The sequence below is a fragment of the Panthera leo genome, chromosome A3, assembly GCF_018350215.1.
Source record: "Panthera leo isolate Ple1 chromosome A3, P.leo_Ple1_pat1.1, whole genome shotgun sequence".
Taxonomy (NCBI): domain Eukaryota; kingdom Metazoa; phylum Chordata; class Mammalia; order Carnivora; family Felidae; genus Panthera; species Panthera leo.
The window spans coordinates 108,264,817-108,284,722 of NC_056681.1; the positions used below are offsets into that span (position 1 = coordinate 108,264,817).

At 44.0% G+C, this 19,906-nt stretch overlaps 1 protein-coding gene across 2 annotated transcripts in view; it reads right to left on the reverse strand.

The window, feature by feature from the left end:
- The window catches only part of ARHGEF33 (Rho guanine nucleotide exchange factor 33), a 91,844-nt gene that overhangs the window by 40,408 nt on the left and 31,530 nt on the right, over nt 1–19,906 (reverse strand). Inside the window, exons 14-16 of one of the 2 annotated variants that reach the window (XM_042933189.1) lie at nt 16,657–17,473; nt 11,432–11,571; nt 4,317–4,474 (exon numbers count right to left, since the gene is read on the reverse strand). In XM_042933189.1, the coding sequence (XP_042789123.1) occupies nt 4,345–4,474; nt 11,432–11,571; nt 16,657–17,473 (1,087 nt within the window). In that variant the 3' untranslated portion in view covers nt 4,317–4,344. Of the gene's footprint in view, nt 1–2,722; nt 4,475–11,431; nt 11,572–16,656; nt 17,474–19,906 lie in introns of those variants that run through there. The other variant, XM_042933188.1, reaches the window with a different exon arrangement.

The following is a 19,906-nucleotide window of genomic DNA, read 5'->3' on the forward strand; positions in this document are numbered from 1 at the left end:
ATATTTTTATACATATGTTTAAAACTTAGGTCTAGTGTCACACACCAATTTCTATTTTTTCCCTTAAAATATATAGGTTTCCATCAATTTCCTCAACCTATTTTTTTTAAACTCATTTCCCTTTTTGAAGAAGTGTATCTCCTCTTCCTGTTCCCTCACCCCCTCTCCACCATGTGAGACTCACTGGCCTATATTCCATAAATGCCAAGATGCCCGGATGCTGAGAACACTACACTTACATCTTTAAGTTAAATCAACTTTTCAGGATATGAGAATCCAAAGTGTCCCCAATTACTGTTTTAGGCTCAGGAAGAAAATTATTAATGGTGATGTTTCAAGAGAAAGTTTAGTCTGAAAACTGTATCTAATTTTATTACACAACTTAACAGAAGACATTCATTTTACCATTTTTCTAAGTGCATGCAATTATCTAGAATATACAATCAACTTTACCAATTTATTACAAAGAACACTAATCCTGTATATATGTATATTTTAACCAAAATTTTACTGTATGTTATAGTAAAGATCACAGATGAATTTAAGAAAACCTCAGAAAGAGTCACTCTACCAGCTTTCTGTATCTCAAGGTAAATATAATCAATTCTCTATTCTGTCCTAAACTTCCATCTATGGATAGAATCTGAGTGCTGATTACATACTAGATCATCCAACTTATTGGTCTAAGAGGTAATGGCTATACAATTTCAGCGGGCCAAAGAATCACCTGGGTGCATTTAAAATGCAGATACCTGGGGGGGCGCCTGGGTGGCTCAGTCGGCTAGGCGTCCGACTTCGGCTCAGGTCACGATCTCACAGTTCGTGGGTTCGAGCCCCGCGTCGGGCTCTGTGCTGACAGCTCAGAGCCTGGAGCCTGTTTCGGATTCTGTGTCTCCCTCTCTCTCTGACTCTCTCCCATTCATGCTCTATCTCTCTCTGTCTCAAAAATAAATAAACGTTAAAAAAAAAAAATTTTAAATGCAGATACCTGGGCCCCACTCTCAAATTTATTCCAATAAAGTGGGACTGAACTAGTCGCCAGGAATCTGAATTTTTACAAGTTCTCTCATGGAGAAAGTAAAGTGTTAGTAAAGACTTGAAGAAGGTAAGTGAACGAGTCATGAGGTGCTATAGAAAGTACTATTCAAAGGGTTCTCCCTGAGCAAGGAAGAAACAGTCTAATGGCAAGCCCCAGATGGGTTTCAACTATTTGTCATAGGGCGAAACAGAGGACCCTGGAGCGCTGGTCCACACATTCCTGGTTCTCCAAGCTTCCAGTTTTAGAGTCAGTAAAGTGGGGCAAATCCTTGTTTAGGCTTGTATACAGACCACACCCAGCTACAGAAGGGACCTGCTGGCCCTCCCAGCTTGTGCAGAAATACCCAACTCATCTTTTGGTGGGGCGCTTCCTTCTGTTTAGGGACCCAAACACTTCCAGAAGACAGCCGTGGTCCCCTACGTAAACTGTACTTCTCCATGGGACTGGAGCTCACAGATGGAGGAATTGCAAACCTCTTTCCCACCCTGATTTCATCTTTAATGCAACATTACATTAAATGTCATTAAGAAACATCATCAAAGATCCTATCTCTGCTGTCAATTTACAATACTATGAAGTGATCCAGGACAACACAGAAAAGAGTAGCACTTTCTTTCTTTTTCTTTTCTTTTTCTCTTTTTTTCTTTCCTTTCCTTTCCTTTCTTTTTTCTTTCTTTTCTTTCCTTCTTTCTTTCCTTTCTTTCTCTCCTTCTTTTCTTTCTTTTTCTTTCCTTTCTTTCTTGCTTTTTCTTTTCTTTTCTTTCTTTCTTTTTTTGTGGAAAGATGTTTGCAAATGTTAATACTGTGAAAAGGACAGTAGTGCTTTTACTGCTCTAGAAGACAACAGTGTTTTATTTCTTTTGTGATTGGTATTTTTCCTAAAAAGAAAAAAAAAAATGAAAGGCAAGAAGGTAAAGAGACAATCCTGAAGCTCTGTCAAATCATGAGCAGAAATTATTCTCTGCAACTACGTACTGTTCTAGAGGTGGAAAGGAATTTTAAAAGATATGTCATAGTTCCTGCCCTCAAGGGGACTCAACATTCTTGTTGGGAAGACAAGACAAATATATAAGAAGATAGACAAGTTACGGCACCAGAGATCATAGAAAGATGAGGGACTTACTCAGGGCCTTGAAGACTGGCAGGGGGAAGGAGGCTACAGAAAAGGCATGACGCAAGGGGCCATGGCTCACCAGCAGGCAAGAGAAGCCCAGTGTAACTGAGGGCCGGGAGTCCAGTAGGCTGGCAAAGTAGGAGACAGCAGCCAAAGAGAAGACTTGACACCATGCTGGACAGACAGCCTTGAAGGTCAAGTCGAGGAGTTCAGAATTTGTAGACAAAAAAGAACGTTCAGAGAGTTTCACACAATGCAGCATTTGGGAATATTAATGTGTTAAGAGAAGTACAGGACTGATGCGGAGCTAGAAAGCTACTGGAAAAATCCAGATACCAGGTGAAGGAGACCCAGGGAGTAGCAGCACTAATTATTACTAGTTTTACATGCTAGTTTCATAAAATACAATGAAACTGAGTTGTGCTACCGATGTAACATCAAGATTCTTTCAAAGAATGTTATCAAAATGAAAATCTGGGAGGTGTGTGAAGTTTTTGAAACCTTCCCAAGTAATCCATCATTTTTATGATAACCATTATGAAGGGGAAAGAAATTTGATTGTTTTTACATGTTACTTAAAAGACTGTGACTTGCAGTTCACTTTCCATATCCAGTCAGTTCTGCATTGTGCTCTCAGACCCTGCCCCCGAACCTTCTTTGGCCTACTCAACAGAGATAAATCTAACTTCAAAGGAGTTCATTAATTTCAGGAAAATGAAAAGCTTGGCTTAACCTTAAATACTGGAAACTCCCAAAACTTGACAGCAATCCTGTAGACATTCCAGACCCCCTACTGTTCAAAGGCTAATGGATGAGTTCCTAATTAATCATCAGACTTGTAGAAAACGTGTAACAAGTAAAACTTTACGATTTTATCAAGCAGTACATTCCTAGAGGAAGAGCCTCTAAAGAAGTCGGTTTGAGTACCAAGATTTTGAATGAGTGGTAGCCAAATGCCTCTAATTCATTATAGATAACTGCCTGGGAAGAGAGACAAATTGTTTAAAACTAATTTTTTTCTATTATTCTTGTGTTAGGGGCATGTCAAGGCTGTGGACCATCCTGGACGTGGGGAAGCAGAGCACATTTTATTATCCTGTAGCCATGAAAGCCTCACTGCAATGATTCCTCTGTCTGAGCTGTTAAGAACTCTGTTTTTTGTGTTGTTTTTTTTTTTAAACAGCTTACTTCTGGAAAACAGAACAAGGTCTTACCAGCCCTAAATTTTCATCCTGTTCCGGTGTTTTGTAGCAACTGCTGTGCATGTGCTATTAAAGCACTGATGTTGTTGCCACCTTCTTTCCAGACTGAAGAAAGTCTTTTAAAAGAAGACGTAGCTAAATAAGTTTTTTTTTTCCCCCAACCCATGAGTGTATGTGACACTCAGGATCACTAATGTGTCTCTGAATCCTGAGAACTCAATAACACATAGACTCTAGACTATTCTCATCTGCAGCACAACTCACGCAAGTGAAAACATTTCTTTGGCCTCCCAGTCTCAAGAGAAATCACTGTTCCCTGTACTGATTCTCATAGCCACAGAGAGAGAAATACTACTCTTCTGGTTCTCTTCCCGTTTGGAGACCAGTGTGTCTATAACCCTTGAATCTTCTATGTCATGGTGTAAGCACAAATTCTCCACAACTCAGATTGGCAACACGTAAAATACAACTCTTTACTGATCCTTTGCCTTAAGGGATGTTGGGTATTGTTTTGGGGAAGACATATAGCAAGACAGAACTGGCCCCTAACATCGTGTATATTAGCCTAAGAACATTGGGATGAATTAATAAGGTAAATGCCTAGGAAGCATAAAATTCACATCCATGTTACACGCTCAATTTTATACTGGGGGGGAATGACTTCAAGTTGGAAGTTTTTGTTCTTACAAACATTTATTTTCCTCCAAATTTATTGTGTTTCTATAATGCTGTGAAAAGTCTTCGTTTCCCTGTTCCCAAGTGCTGAAGTTCAAAAAACCAGCTCTCAACCACAGACTAATCTTCATCTCTTCAATGTCTTGTATGTTGATTTAGCTTCATATGTAAGTATTTATATTAGTTTTCCTCAGGGACTTATACATCTATATATATATATATATATATATATATGTATATATATATTCCTACACAGATATATACAAGCTTTTTACCCTCATCTTACCACTTGACAATACAACTTTAAGTATGTTTTACACAGCTGTTCCTTGGTCAAGGTCATTTGCAAGAGCAAGTCGGTTTCTGAAGAAATCTTGTTTGGTGGGTGAAGGATCCATTGAGGGATTCTCATTAGTTTTTTCCCTGTATTCTGATCCACTGGACCTAAAATCTCAGCACACAGATAAAGTACAGGTTGATTTGGTTTTAATTGTTTTCAGATATTTTATCTATCCAAATTGTTTTGCATTTGTAAAAACAGTTGCCTCTTAGATCTGGAATAATTTTTACTTCCCCTGAATTTCATGACTCAGGACATGTGTAGCTAAAATTTGCAAAGAACATAAAGAGAATTTCTTTCTAATGCTTTATGGAGACAATTGTGACAACTGTGTATGTTAGTGTAAGATATTATGTGATAACACTGTAAAAGGGAAATAAAGGCTCAGAAAATTTAGTAAATCCTATTTTTGTTTCAACCGAGTAACTACTCCACAAATTACCAAGGCCCTTAAATTAAAATGGATGGAATTCATTGGTCTCAACTGAGGTTATCTAACAAGGGCCATCATTGAATTTGGGCATTACATTACAAACTCTTGCTGTTGCTTGTTTTCATTTTTAAATGAAAAATTTATTGAAGCCAACCACACACATATGCTACATTTGGTAGAATTCAGAAATTAGTACAGTAGTCAGATTGAGGAGATTCTATAATCTCAACCACCACAAAGGAGACCAAGCCCAATCAATAGTCAACAACTCAAATCAGTCCAATGGAGTCCCCAGTCGAGGGTGCATTCTTCCTTTATCTTGGTTAAGCCAGTTGGGTAATCCATCCCAGCTCTGCACCTTCTCCAGTTTGTTCATGTCAGAAGTCCCTGGAGGGAGGAGGCTTTCTGGAAATAACCTTTGAAAGGCTAGGCTGGGCCCTTTGGCTAGCTTAAACTCAGAGCTAGAATGGGTAAAACTAGCCCACTGACTGAGAACCAGTATCAAAAGACCTCATGCAGGATGTATGGAAGTGATGTTAGACATGAAATTCTTTGTCCAAAGCTCCTATACAACTGAACAAGTTCTCCATATGCTGAGGCAGAATCAGGCATGCTTCCACCATCCACAAAAGAAAGGTAAGCTCTTTCACTATCATTGGTATGCTACAAGTCCTCACTGTTGTTGTTAGATAAGTTAACTATGACTCTTATCAGTTACTGAATTAATTGGGCAGAATTCAAACATCCCTTTACATTATTCAAGGAAAGCAGCTGGATCCACACAAAGACTAAAATCCTGATGTCTAGAAATCTGATGACTGACTGGAGTTTTTTACTCTTCACCCTGATACTTGGCCTCACAGATGAAGCCAGAGCTGCCCACCATGTTTTCTACTTCCAGTCAGGAAGAAGCACCATCCCACTACATCCCAGGGCATGGAGGAAAAACTATTCTTTCTCACCACACCAGTGCATCTGGGTACTCATCAGGTAAGATTATATCTGGCTGGGGTGAAAGTCCTTTTCCTTTTGAGAAGCCCCCTTGAAACAGCCTTCACGTGCCCCCCCCCCCAAACTCTACACCTTCTCTCAACTCAGAACTCCCACCTACTTCCAGTTCAAATCATCCCTGATTAGTACAGTTGTACCCAAAATGTTAGGGAGATATATTTTTGACCATTTTATTCCTTCCCCATCTCTTCTTTTATACAGAAGGCTAGGAATGCTTATAGTTATGGGGGGTGGGAAGTAGGAAGCAAGATTTGAATCTGGCTGGTGTTTCTTCTGAATGTTCCCCCACATGGCAGTTTCTGATCAGAAAGCCATTAGTCAGAACTTAAAATCTTTACCTCTCATTTCCCCTCTTAGCTACATCTGATCTCTCCAAAACCCAATATGTCACACTTTGATGGTTCCAACATGCAACTGTTTAGTGTTTACCTGGAAATGGGAAAGCTTTGATGTCACCACCAGCCCCAAGGACCACAGAAATCTTCACCAGTTGCGTTCCCATTTCTGAAACAAATGCCAAAATCGCCCTGTCTAGTTTTCAAAGTCCACAAACTCAGCTTAGTATTTTCTTTTTTTAACCGCTCTTCTCACAAACCGCCTTCTCTGTGTCTCCAGGTGTGTGCATTTCTCGATAGTAACTATTAATTAACTAATGGCTAACTTGCTAATCCTTCTCAAAATCCAGCATTCTACGGTAGCCAGAACTATAAGCTTATTTTTACCCTTGTAAAGGTAATTTTAACTGATCTCTTTACATGCTTACATGGTATGTGGTCACTTGGACTCTTCCAAATGTGTGGCTATGAGGCTCTGATGTAATGTGTACCTAAATTACTGGGAAATACCTACAGAATCTAGGAGAAATCGCCAGCGTATTTGCTTGTATTCCCTTTATCTATAAAACAGGAATGGCTTTTGAGCTCCTGGGGCCATTCTGGTTGAATGCAGGGCAGATCTGAGCAGACACTGGAGGGGCAGGCAGGCAAACACTTGCTGGACCAAGGTACAATGGCTGCCAGTACATTGGGACACATAGCCATCCAAGTGTTTGATGGAAAGAGAACAACCTGTTGCTAAGTTCCCTTCTACTCAGTCCACACAAAGAAAATAACAAGCTGGGTACATTATACAAGTACAGATTTGCTACAAATAAGCCTTGAAAGTTTGTCTGGAGCTTGGAAAGGGAGGAGGGGTAGAATCCAGTGCCTCGGAACCCTCTGACCTAAGAAGGGCTGGTTTTCTGATTGGAAAGATTGTTCACTGTGAAAGCTTCAGGAGTACATGGAAAAGTAAGGGAGCAGGGGAACACCATCCTGTCAGCCAAATGAGTCAGCCCTAGTAATCAACAGGGTAACACAATGAGCACTCATTTAGTATATGTCTTTTGAGTGCTTAATATCCTCTAGGTACTGAACCTTCAGCTAGGTTACCCTTACATCTGAACTGTAAGCTTCTAATGGGCGAGAACTATTTCTTTTACTTCTTTTGTGCTGGACAGAACCTAGTACACTGACTTAGTGATTGATTTCAAATGACCTATTAAGAAAAATTTGTAATGAGGTTTAAGTAATCTAAAATGTTATGCCTTTAATCACCTCCTTCAATTTTAAAGTTATGTAGGGAAATGAGATGGGAAATGAGAGAGAAACCCACAGTGGGTAAGAAGAGGAGAAGGACTTGAGATAGGCTTTGAGGAGGCAAAGAAGAAGGTGAGGGTAAAATTATCAATTAAATCTTTAGGAGTCCTGCTTTCAATGACATGATCTTTTCCACTGCCCATATACTAAAACATATGGGCATATGTTTTATGTTGGGCATATACTAAAACAACTGATAAGTCACCAAAAGAAGAGAATTCACTGACGTTCAATTAAATGGGGATGCTGTAGAATTAAATGGGTGTGTGTGTGTGCGTGTGTGTGTGCTTGCACGTGTGTGTGCGTGTGCATGATTAATGGATTTTGATGTGATTGGTGCAGGGAGGAGACACTGAGGTATGTAAGTTATAAAGTGTTAAAGAGGAAGGGAATGGGTAAGGAAGGAGAATTAGTCATTTGGAAGCCATATTCTTTTTCTTCTACTCTCCCAAATTTGCAGATAAAAAGAGCATCTACATTCTACCCCTAAACTGCCTTATATAATCCTCTTCCTCCATGCCACACCCCTAACCAAGAATACTTACTAAAGTAAGTGCAGGATTTATATATAAAGTAGCATTTGCCTCACACTTCAGAATAGTCTAGATATAAGTCTTTGACAGCCTCCATGTACAGCCTTCTAGAATGGAGTTTGCCTTACTCCCTGATCAAAGGCAGGGAAATAAGGATTCAGTGCAGCAGTAGCCTATCACATTAGGTCTGTTTCTGGCTTCTAAGGATCTGCATTAAAAATTTTTAAAGTCACTTAACATTTTCAAGCTTTAGATACGTATAGTCTTTATGCTGATCAATTCTGGGCAGCTTTCAGGGACATGTGACCTGGTATCTACCCAGGACAAATGTGCCTGAGATAGAAATAATCAGAGCATCATTCTTTTCCCCAAATATCTTGGGTGTTTTTCAGGATTTTGTTTTTAATGATGTCAACTTGACTCTCCCTTTTGAATCCTTGTGGGTATGAGCATTCATTCGGCCCTCCCAGCCTCAGAGGGAAGAGAACCCTTTCTCAGGTTTTCTGTTGCATCTGGCTCCATGCCTAGCTTCATCCCGAAGCAGCATTCTGGGTGTGTGGGGCCACCAGCCAAACAAGCCCCTATGGATACAAAAAGTGTGTCAGTGTAGACAGGAATGAGCCTCCAGAGGGCTGTGGGAGAGGCAGGCAGCGAGCCCCAGGTGTGACACAGGTGGCTTTTCTGGCACTAGTCCATTTTGGACCTCTGAGGCCAGGTTCTGGCATGGTTTTGGTACCCAGGATTAACCACTTCTTAAAGTCACAGGGCTTGCTGCCAGCCTGACCTCCCAACACATGGGAGGAGAATAAGCTAAATGTCTCGTTCCGGTTCCTCCCTGTACCTGTCCACATGCCTGACTTCAGAGTGCAAGCTCCTATACAGCAGCTGGGACTGTGTCGTTTGTGATTCCTATACAAGCGTCTCATACAGTACGTGCATGTAAGAAAGAATGCTTAACTACTGAGAAGAATGGTGTGTTCTCATCTGAATTAAGAGTCACTGACCTTTCTGTGCTACACTGGGACCTTCCTGCCCTTCCTCTCCATCTTAGCATAATGGAGCAAACTTCCCCATGGTTCTTCCTTGAGAACACTCAGGAGAAGGTACTCAAGCTGCGTCTCTATCCTGTGCAGAGTCCCAGAGCGCACGCTGTGGCACCGTGCACACAGGCGATAAGCAAGTATCACCTGGCGGTGCTCACAGTCCAACCCCAGATGTTCAAAGCCAGGAAAGCCTGCCGGAGGGAAGAGCCATCTGTGTGGTACCCCCCTTTACTTCCATTCAGGTAACGCTTCAGATTTTAAATACAAAGGCAGCAGCACGATTGGTGGCAGTATTGTGATTGATGCAGGAAAGACTGATCTATGAGAAAGGATGAGAAGGCTAAGGGGATCCATTTAACCCTCTAAGAAGAAGGATCCCCCAAAGGTACAAGAAGACAGAAAGCAATCGACCAACATGAATTTGGAGAGTCCACAGCTAGTCCTCAGCATTGTGCCAAGGGAGGTGGGGGGCTACAGAAAGATAAATCAGGTCTTCCACATGGTGAGTCTTTAAAATTATAGGTCCCAACGCCATATTAATTTCTTGTTCCAGGTGTTAAAAAGATGTGATTACTCAGATTGATCTAAAACAAAGCCAACAAAGCAAATCTCAGCACTAGGAAGAACTCAGGTGCTTATCTTGGACAATCTCCCACTTAGTGTAGGAATCCCTTCCGTTAGCACCCCTGAGGAGGGCCACCGTCTTCTACTCAGGAGAACCCACACCCTCATGAGGGAGCCAGCTCCGGATTCAGGCACCTCTTACCCATTTCTCTTAGTTCTGCCCCCTGGGTACACAGAGGACAAGTCTACTCCCTCTGCCTCAAGTACTGGCAGAGCATTTTCTAACATCTCTCTGAAAAAAGGAAATTTTCGAATCCATGGCTCATTGCTTTCCAACAGACAGTACCCACTCATTATAAATGTCAGTGGGCAAAAAGTAGCTGTTTGTTTTGGGAATACTGTGGTTTTAAAAAAGAGATAGGCTCAAGCAGTGCCTATCTTAGGAGTCCTTAGAAGGATTTAGGGGCCTAAATCCCAAGGTCAAGCTGGAGAGTTGTCTCCTTCCAGGTCTCTCCACCCCGGCCAAACATGATAGAAACAGGCACTGGGCCGAGAAAAATCTGTCTATCAACCTAAAGAGAGGGATACAAGTCTTAACTCCTCACCCCTTGCATAAAGGGATCTAGCAACAGGCATGCACCGGACTACCTCAGCAGAAATTAGCTGTGTCTAATTGCAATACTGTTGCTCTCTTCCTCTTTCTCATTCTTCCAGTAATAACAGGCAGGGATCCTCAGTCAGAGATCCACTAATCTCAGTACCACCCTCCCCATAGGAGAAAAATTAGACAAACCATGAAAAAAAGTTCTTACTCCAGGCCTGTCCTCAACTCTTCCATCAAAACCGTTATCTAAATCAGCCAGTAAATTCTACCCTCAAGGATAAAGTGATTTCCCTGTACTTCCTCACTTATCAGCAACTCTCCAAAGGCAGCAATATACTTTCCCATCCACTAAATGTTTAAAACTGACTGCAAGAACCACCTCTACCGAGAGAAACTAAGTAAGGGTGAAATCTCTCTAAAGGAGGGGGGGTGGTGGCCTCAGGCCCAGTGGAGATAGAGACAGTAGTCTCTCAGGCAGACAATGGCTGGACTGGACAATCCCTCTAAGGTCAAACTCTAAATGCTCAGATCTCTCTTCCTTACATTTCATGCTGGGGTTTGGCCACCTTCTCCCAGTCTGTAAGACAGTGCTGGTAAGTGCTGGCCAAAATGCCTGGTGGGTGATTTCATACAACAAGGACTTAGAACCTTAGAAGGACCACAGAAGGGAAATGTCTTGTTTTTGCCTCCTATGGAGTATGGAAGCTCCATTAAAGTGATTTTTTAACTAGGGCCCAAACCAAATTCATTCTATCATTTCTGCTAGGGAAAACACTAGCAGAAGTCCCAATAAACATGTACTAGCATCCAGGATAACTATACACTCCTACAGGCAGAAGTGCTGAGATCCCTTGGAAAACTTTCCACAGGTGGGGAGATTCGCATGGAACCTCCCATTACACCCAACCCCACGCCTCCCAGTCTAAAAGGGATTTGATTGTCACCAGCTCGTTACCCAGGGGACCTCCTCTGCTTACTCTCCTCAGACACATGACTTGGGAACAAGGAAGTAGAGCTAAAAGATAGAAGAGGCAGAGGACAGGGCTGAGTTTGCTTTTAACTCTAGGAGATTACAATGAGAAACATCCTGACCTGGCAGGAATCATGGCTACTGGCTGCAGGCACTGAGCTTGAAGCAGTTGAACCAGGCTACTTGAAACTTATTACTATTAAAACCTCAAGATTTAGCCCAAAGGGAAAGGAGTTATGATGCTGTCTTGTCTAAGGGCTACTCACTTCTTTTTAAAGAGCTTGCGGAAGGAGCTGCGAAAGCCCCCTTTCTGGTCTTGCCTGGGGTTTTGATCGCTGAAAGAGGTCTGTTCGCTCTCTCTTTCTTCCTTTGGACAGAATCTGGTGGTATCTTCTAAATGCATCTCCTGAAAACACAAAAGAGGGGTGTTTATTTACTCTTTTCCAAAGCTAATATCATCCTGACTGGGACAATTTTTTTACCTTCTGTCACTCTCCTCTCCCACCCCAACACACTAATGGTGAGCACCCTATTCCAACTAAAGCAAACCTAGGCTAATTAAGAAATCAGAAGTTGAGGGGTGCCTGGGTGCCTCAGTTGGTTAAGCGTCTGACTCTTGATTTCTGCTCAGGTCATGATCTCACAGTCGTGAGATTGAGCCCCATCAGGCTCTTCACTAAGCATGGAGCCTGCTAGGGATTCTCTCTCTCCCTCTCCCCCTTCCCGTTTCCTGCTTGCACATGTGTGCCTACTCTCCCTCACTCTAAGTAAATAAATAAACATTAAAAAAAATGATAAATCAGAAGCTAAACAGAGGACAATTTTCTGCTGAGTGCAGAAATAATTTGTATGTATCAAGGCAAACAGTCTTAGAGTAGGATTATCCTATAACAATAAAGATGAGGACATAAAGGAAGTTAGCAAGTATCTAGACTATGGAGAATAACTTCTTATTCTGGCACCAATACTGTTCTGCTGGAAAACAAGTAGTGGTCCCCCCACATCTCTGCATATGTTTCTCTTTCCACAAAATAAGGCAGTTTCTTGATTGTAATGTTAGTTTTAAACTCATGTTCCTGACTCTCCTAGACATAAATGAGGGAAGGAGGCTTTGAGAGGTCAGATCTGTTTAGAAGTAAATGGCAACTATGTATATCTGGGCATGTACGTGCAAGTGTCTGTGTGCGTGCCACACATTTCCAACCTGCAAATACACCTTTAATACGGTTTTTATAATTCTTAGTCCGTGGTATTTGGCGTGCGAAGTAAAAATAAATAAAAAAGAAGGCTCTATCTCCTGTGAACTTTCTAGTTTCTTTTTAAACGTGAGATGTGCTAGGGGTGCCTCCGTGGCTCAGTCTGTTAAGTGTCTGACTTCGGCTCAGGTCATGATCTCGTGGTTCATGAGTTCAGGCCCTGCGTTGCGCTCTGTGCTGACAGCTCAGAGCCTGGAGCCTGTTTCAGATTCTGTGTCTTCCTCACCCGCTGCCCCTCCCCTGCTCGTGCTCTGTCTCTTTCTCTCTCTCTCTCTCAAAAATAAATATTTATAAATAAATAAATAAATAAATAAATAAATAAATAAATACGTGAGATGTGCTAAATAAAAAATGCACTTATATTTATGTTCCATATGAACAAAATATTTACTATGAGGGTGACTGAAACTTAAAAGTAACCAAAAATAGCTGCTTAATTTTGAACGTGAGAACCCAAGAAGTCAAAGCAAACACTACCCGAAACTTTCATAAACTGGATGGGTGACTGCTTGCTGACAGTGAAGTGAAGCGTGGGGATTTTTTTCTTTTTTTTCAGGAAACACGGGTTTGACTTTGAGAACTTAACGTGGGGTTGTAGTAGCAGATCTAGAGATTCTCTGGACTCTACTAAGAGTCATAACTAAACTATGGAGAGCAATATCTTGATGGCTTACTGTGGCATTTTTCAAAGTGTGGTCCTAGAGCAAGAGAATCAACTGGAGCTTCTATTTACAATGTAGGTCCCTGGGGGACCTGGGGGGCTCAGTTGGTTGAGCAGTCAAGCATCAGACTCTTGATTTCTGCTCAGGTCATGATCTCATGGTTCATGAGATCGAGCACCACAGAGGGCTGCACACTGACTGCGGACCCTGCTTGGAAATCTCTCTCTCTCCCTCTCTCTCTGCTCCCTCCCACCTCTCTCTCTGTCTCTCTGTCTCTGTCTCTGTCTCTCTCTCTCTGTGTCTCAAAATAAATAAATAAACTTAAAAAATAAAACATAATATGTAGATCCCTGAGCCCCACCCAGACTTTCTGAATCAGAAACTCTGGAGTTAGGTCTAGGTAATCCTTATGCACACTTAGATTTTAAAAATCAGTGGTTTGAATTATCCTCCTGCCCACCTGTACTTAATGTTTGTATGACACCCCGGGGAAGCTTGCTAAAATGCAGAATCTGATTCAGTAGGTCTGGGGCAGGGCTCAAATTCTGCAATTACAATTAAGCTCCCAGGTAATGAATTACTAGCCCAAGGATCACACTTTGAAAACTGGGCTTTTAGGGACTATTTAGGAACTACATATATTAAGTCTAAGGAAAATCTCTCTGTGCAATCATGATCTTGATTATATCTTGCATTTATATAGCATCCCAGACTTTACCAAAGCATTCTCACATACTTTATCTTTCTTGGCCTGACCCTACAACAACCCTGTGAGTTAAGTAAGGTATATATTGGCTTATTTTTACAGATGAGAAAACTGGAGGCACAGAGATGCCAAGTGAATTGTCCAAAAGCACAGAGCTATTTGTCAGCAGAGCCGGGACTAGAACCCAGATCTCCTGACACCTAGTCAGGTGCTCTTTGCACTAAATCATGTTGCTTTCTCTCCTGACTCTGAGACACAGGGTTTGGCTGGTTCCGCAGGGCAGGGGTGGAAGATACACAGAGTATATTTAAGGAGATGGAACAGTAAGAGCTTTATACATCTCAGCAGGAAAGAGCTGACACCGTTAAAGACACGGCTTTTGAATGGTTCATCTTTTGCCAACTAAAACCCCATCTCACTTTCACCTCAAAACACTCACACTCACATGCACACACATACACATATATTCACAAACATAGATGTGCCCTATACACACATGCATGTACATCCCCACCCATACACACGTGCACACACATAGACCCACAGACACACACAGCCTCGGCCCACCTGGACTTTGCATTCTGCCTCTCTCTAGGATTCCTAATGATCCACACCTTCTAGATTTTTAGAAAGAAAAATTTTGTCCAAAAATGGAAATAATAAGGTGAACTTTGTGTGAAAACCTCACATGCTTGGCAAATTTAGGGATAACCGTAAGAGAAAAGGCCTGTTTTAATTGATCTCTGTTTGATATCTCCTAGTGTCACTTTCTGAACTGACTTGACTCATGTCTGACACTGTTAAGGAATGAAACTTGCTGTCTAGTATGTGTGATTAATAGTCCCTGATATATTGTTTAGTATTATCTGGTATGCCTGATAAACAGCCACAAATATTTTACTTACTGTTTGCTTCTCAGGTATATTGTTATCTCTGATTAATGGTTTTTTTTTTTTCCTGTCAATTGTTGAACTCCCATTTTTTCACATATTAAATAGGGGGATAAAAGATACTTCTATGAACATGTGAAAAGCATTCTTTGCAGCTTAGACTATACTACTTAGAAGGTTCTGTATGTAAATCTTTGCCCATCCCAAGTCACTTTGAATTGGCATTATTATTTCCTATCTCCTTCCCTTGTTAATGAACTTTTAAAGTTCAACACATATCCAAGATTGAGTTGTCTAAGAAATTTTGCCTAATAGAATTTTGTAATGCTCAGAGTTGAAAATCAGAGCCCCCACAAAAAAAAAAAACAACAAAAAAAAAAAACAACTCTGGGAACCCTGGGGGAATCCCAGCAATTTTAGCTGAGCATAGGAAGGTCCCTCTGCAGAAACCAGTCAGATTTGGATTCCTGGAGTCCAGATCAGCTACAAGTTCCAAGGTTCTTCACAACCCAGTCCCTTCCTGTTCCTGGGGCTTGTCACATTTGTTCATATTTCCCTATCTCACTCGTCATCTAGGCAGCTTTTAAAACTAAATTCAGACATTCAGTTTATCCAGGAGGCCCTCTCTGACCATCATCACCCCAGGAAGGTTTAAATACCCCTCCCCTGTGTTCCCACAGTTTATTATAATTCTGTGTTTCTGTGTTTCCTCCCTGCGATAAGCCAGTGGTCCTGGAGGTCAGAGACTAGGCACCATTCATTTCTGAACCCTCAGCACTTAGGACAGAGCCCAGTGGGAAGCAGGTGCTCCGTGTCTGCTGAAAAATGAATGAATGAAAGGAGTCAGTGATCCTCACTCTGTCCCCACTCACTTGGAAATAGGAATAGGTGTATAGGGCCCTTATTCCTGGAACACCCGCCGCCTCAGCCTAGGCAAAGGATCTCCAGCGCTTGATACAAATGATACTTAATGCAGGTAAAGTTAGTTCTGGACTATATCATTTTCAAGATGTACCAATACAGAGCTGCCCTGTAAACCCTAACCACCATTTCTAAAGTGATGTTGAACAGGAAGGATGGTGGCAGAGGTCAAAGCTATCCAGCTACTCTCTGCTTAATCAGAAATTGCGTTATTCTAATCACATGCTGAGAAATTAAGTGTTTGCTCAGGAACTACTAGACCTTTCATGGGTAAGTATTTAAACACCTCTTTAAATGTCCCAAGGCTTGCAGACAGCAAGGTTAGGCATCAAAATACTGAACAATGATATGGACGCTAAAGAAGGTACTTGTGAGTCAATGTCTCCTTGACTATTTTGTTGTCCCCATCCCAGTGGAGTCTGCAAAGCAGTGTAACACCCTTTCCCAGGCACAAGGTAAGCAAGCAGAAATGAACTTCGCTTTGCCGCTGACTTTGCAGGGAGTCTACTGTGAGAGGGAGCCACCTGCCTCTTCCCTAGCTACGAGCAAGGCTAGTGCGTGTCGAGGAGTGGAGCAGGCTGGCACACCGCGTTGGGTTTTAAACGCCTAGCGGGCGTTTAAACAACAAGAAGGTGCGCCTAGCGGGCAGAGGAAGAAACGAGCCTGGGACTTGCGTGCAGGTCTTTAAAAGTGAAGTGCAACTGTGAAGTGCCACAGCTTAAGCAGCGAGGCAGAGGACACCTCTAACTCTTGGAGGGGGCGGGAGGGGGGCGGTGTAAGCAGGTCTAACAGTCCGTCTTCCCTGCTGGCTCTTTGCCGTCATACATACACATGCAGAACACGCCCTCGTGCCCTGGCACTGCAGAACGGGCGCTACCGCTCGCCTCCGGGGGCATCTGAGGGGGCAAACCTCCGATCTGGGCTCTCCCTCGACGGCCTCCGCTCCCCCTCTGGCCAGCCCGCTTTCCCCTCCACGCTAGGGGAGCCCAGGCTGCTCCCTGGAGATCTAGGCCCGGGGCTGCCGGCGCTGTGGGTCTGGGTTCGGTTTTACTTTACCCTCCTTACTTCCAAATAGGTCTGCTTTTCGCTTTGGGACCTCTGTTGGGGGAAGAAGGTCCTGGGCGCGCCGCGGGCAGCGGCCGCCGCTGCGGCGGCGGCGGCCTGGCCGTGCGGCTGCGCGGCGCGCTCGGCCTTGAGCGGCGCGCGGCCGCCGCTGCTGCTGCGCGTGCTGTAGAGGCGCGGGGCCACGCCCTCGGCGGGCGGCGCGCGCGGGAACTCTTTGAGCGAGCGGCTCAGCGGCTTGGCCTTGCCGTGCGCCTGCGCCGCCGCCTCCAGCTTGTAGGCGCCGCTGCTGCCCGCAGGCGACGTGGCGCTCTTGGGCAGCGGCTGCAGCGGGTGCTCGGGCCGCTCGGCCTCCATGGCGAAGCTGACGGGCCGGAGGAAGCAGATGTCCAGGCTGGACTCGGAAGAGGCGGGCGAGCAGTTCTCGAAGAGGGCCGGGGCCTGGAACGGCTCCTCGTCGTAGGGCGCGGGCAGCGCGAAGATCTCGCCGCCGTACTCAAACTCCTCGTAGCCCGCGGGCACGAAGCCGCGGGCGTCGGGCAGGAGCTCGGCCGGGGCGCGCAGGGAGCGCTCCACGTTGCCCAGCGGCTCGGCGGGCGAGGGCTCGAAGTCCATCTCGGGGATGGCCTGCAGGGGCCCGGCCAGCGCCTTCACGTCCTGCTCGGCTGCACAGAACTGCGCTGGCGCCAGGAGGCTCTCGGGCCTCTCGTGCTTTCTGCCCTCCATCTCCCACTCGCTGGGCTTCCCGGGCTGCATGCTCTCCATCAAGCTTTGCGGTTGTTGGCTTTTCTTCACTGGGGGCATCAAATGTCTGTAAAAAAGGAAACAGTACAAAAAGAGGTGTGCTTACGGTTGGTTAGTTCAGGCCGCTTCCCAAGCAGCGCGAAGCCGGGAGCAACACGGGAGCCAGATAGCGCCTAGGCGCAAAACTGCCAGGTCCTCTCCTCTCTGCCCTCCCAGGCGTCTACGTGTGTCACCGACCAAGCTCCGTAGGCGTCTCCAGCCAGGGAGTCCCCACGAGCCCTGGTCCCCACGTGGGAGGGTGAAAATGCTGTCTATAAAGCGGATGCCTGAAGTATCCGTCTGAGCAAGAAGGCTCTGCGCAGAGATGGCTGGTGAGCCAGGATGGTCATCACTCCACATATGGAAGCTCTTACCCGCCCACCACGTGTCCAGAGCCCCAAGGTGCCTCCTTTCTCTCCTCTCCCTTTTTTGCCCTAGCAATATGATACAAAATAATGGAAAGAACTTTTATTCGGCTCCTGGACCTACACGCTTAAGAACAATTATATTCCTCGATGAAATCAGTGTGGTACAAACTTGAAAACTGTTGAATCTGGATGATGGTATGTGGGGTTCCCTGTACACTTTTGTGTATATTTGAAGTTTTCATAAGAAAAAAAACTAAAAAATTCCTTGTGGCTATAGAGCATGCTTTTAAAAGTTGTCTCAAACTTTCACCCACAAAAACATGACCGAAATGAAAAGGCTGTCACTCTGAATATGCCCAATTTCATGGAAGGATGTTTTGTTTAATCATGAATAACGAATAATTTACATAGGATATTAGGGTAGTATACACATCAGATTGGATGTGATTTGCCAGTTCTGGAAGGTAACAGCCAGGCAGATGTGAGTGGAGGACTACACACTGACCCAGCCTGATTGTTCTACTCGTTTATTCTACCACAAAAATGCATTAAAAATACAAATGTAAATGCTGAGTATCTTTCTCTGGTGATACTCTGGTGAGTATCTTTATCAGGTGAAAATGAGGTCTCCCACTTTCAAAGGTGAAAAGAAATGATAAATGAAATGCTGACCTAACCTGAATTGTCTGTTAACTTGGAAATTGTTGAGTTTTTTACTGGCTATTTTCCCAACACAGAGTGCAATGGCAGCCATCTTTTCGGGCTAGATATAATCTCTAGGGATTTCATTTTGGGGCTCTGTTTGTTTCACTTCAAAGATCATTCTCATAAAAGCTGAAGTGGGGGCACCTGGGTGGCTAGGTCAGTTACGCATCCGACTCTTGATTTCAGCTCAGGTCATGATCTCATGGTTCGTGAGTTTAAGCCCCGAGTTGGGCTCTGCACTCATAGCACAGAGCCTGCTTGGGTTTCTCTCTGTCCCTCTCTCTATGCCCCTGCCCCACATGCTCCTGTGTGTTCTCTCTCTCTCTCTCTCTCTCTCTCTCTCTCTCTCTCAGCGAGCCCAACACAGGGCTTAAAGTCACGAACCTTGAGATCATGACCTGAGTCAAAGTCCAATGCTCAACCGACTGAGCCACCCCAGTGCCCCTGGAATTTTGAGTTTTGGTTCCCCTTATCTTTCCAGAAATCCTGGTTTCAAAAGTAGCCAAGTTGACTTTATCCTTATCCTTTAGAGGTAAAGAGTTCCAGATACATAAATGGCCTATTCCTTAATGTAAAAATCATCAAGAAGTTTGTTCAATAAGAATCCAGCTTAGTGGGGGCACCTGGGTGGCTCAGTCGGGTAAGAGTCCGACTCTTGGTTTCAGCTCAGGTCATGATCTCACGGTGTGTGAGTTCGAGCCCCGCGTTGGGCTCCATGCTGACAGCACAGAGCCTGCTTGGGATTCTCTCTCTCTCTCTCTCTCTCTCTCTCTCTCTCTCTCCCTCTCCCTCTCTCTGCCCCTCCCCCACTCACTTTCTCTGTCTCTCTCTCAAAAATAAATAAAACTTAAAAAAGAATCCAGCTTAGTGTGCTAGAGGATTGTATGCAGAGACTTTAAAAAGCTGTCAAATACATCCACGGCAGAGAAAAACTTTAAGAGAAGCTGTCACAAGTGGAGAAAAGAGCTTATGAAGTCCTTTTATGAAGAAGCTTCAAGGGGAATCAGGAGGACTAAACTACACTCTCTGTGCATCACCTCAGGCCTATTTCTCTTTTCAGAGCCTGGAGTTCCACTCCCCCCTGACTGGGATTCTCTCCCTCTACTGTACCTTTTGGAGAACGTAAGTAGGTTCCCACCCTTCTGAGGAGCTATAAGATGCCTTCCTGTCTTCTTGCGGCACTCTCTTCCACCCAATCACTGTCCAAACCCAAAGAGACTTATGTTGTAGATGGAGGGTGGTTATGTGTGGTAAATTGTTAGGAGTAGCCGTCAGCCTCTAGGCCTGCCCCTTGACATTAGCCTTCCTCTGGGATCCAAGTTTTGCGTCAGCTGCTTGCCTGCCCACATAGGCCTGATGGGGCAAGAGAGAGGAGAGTCCTGTAGATC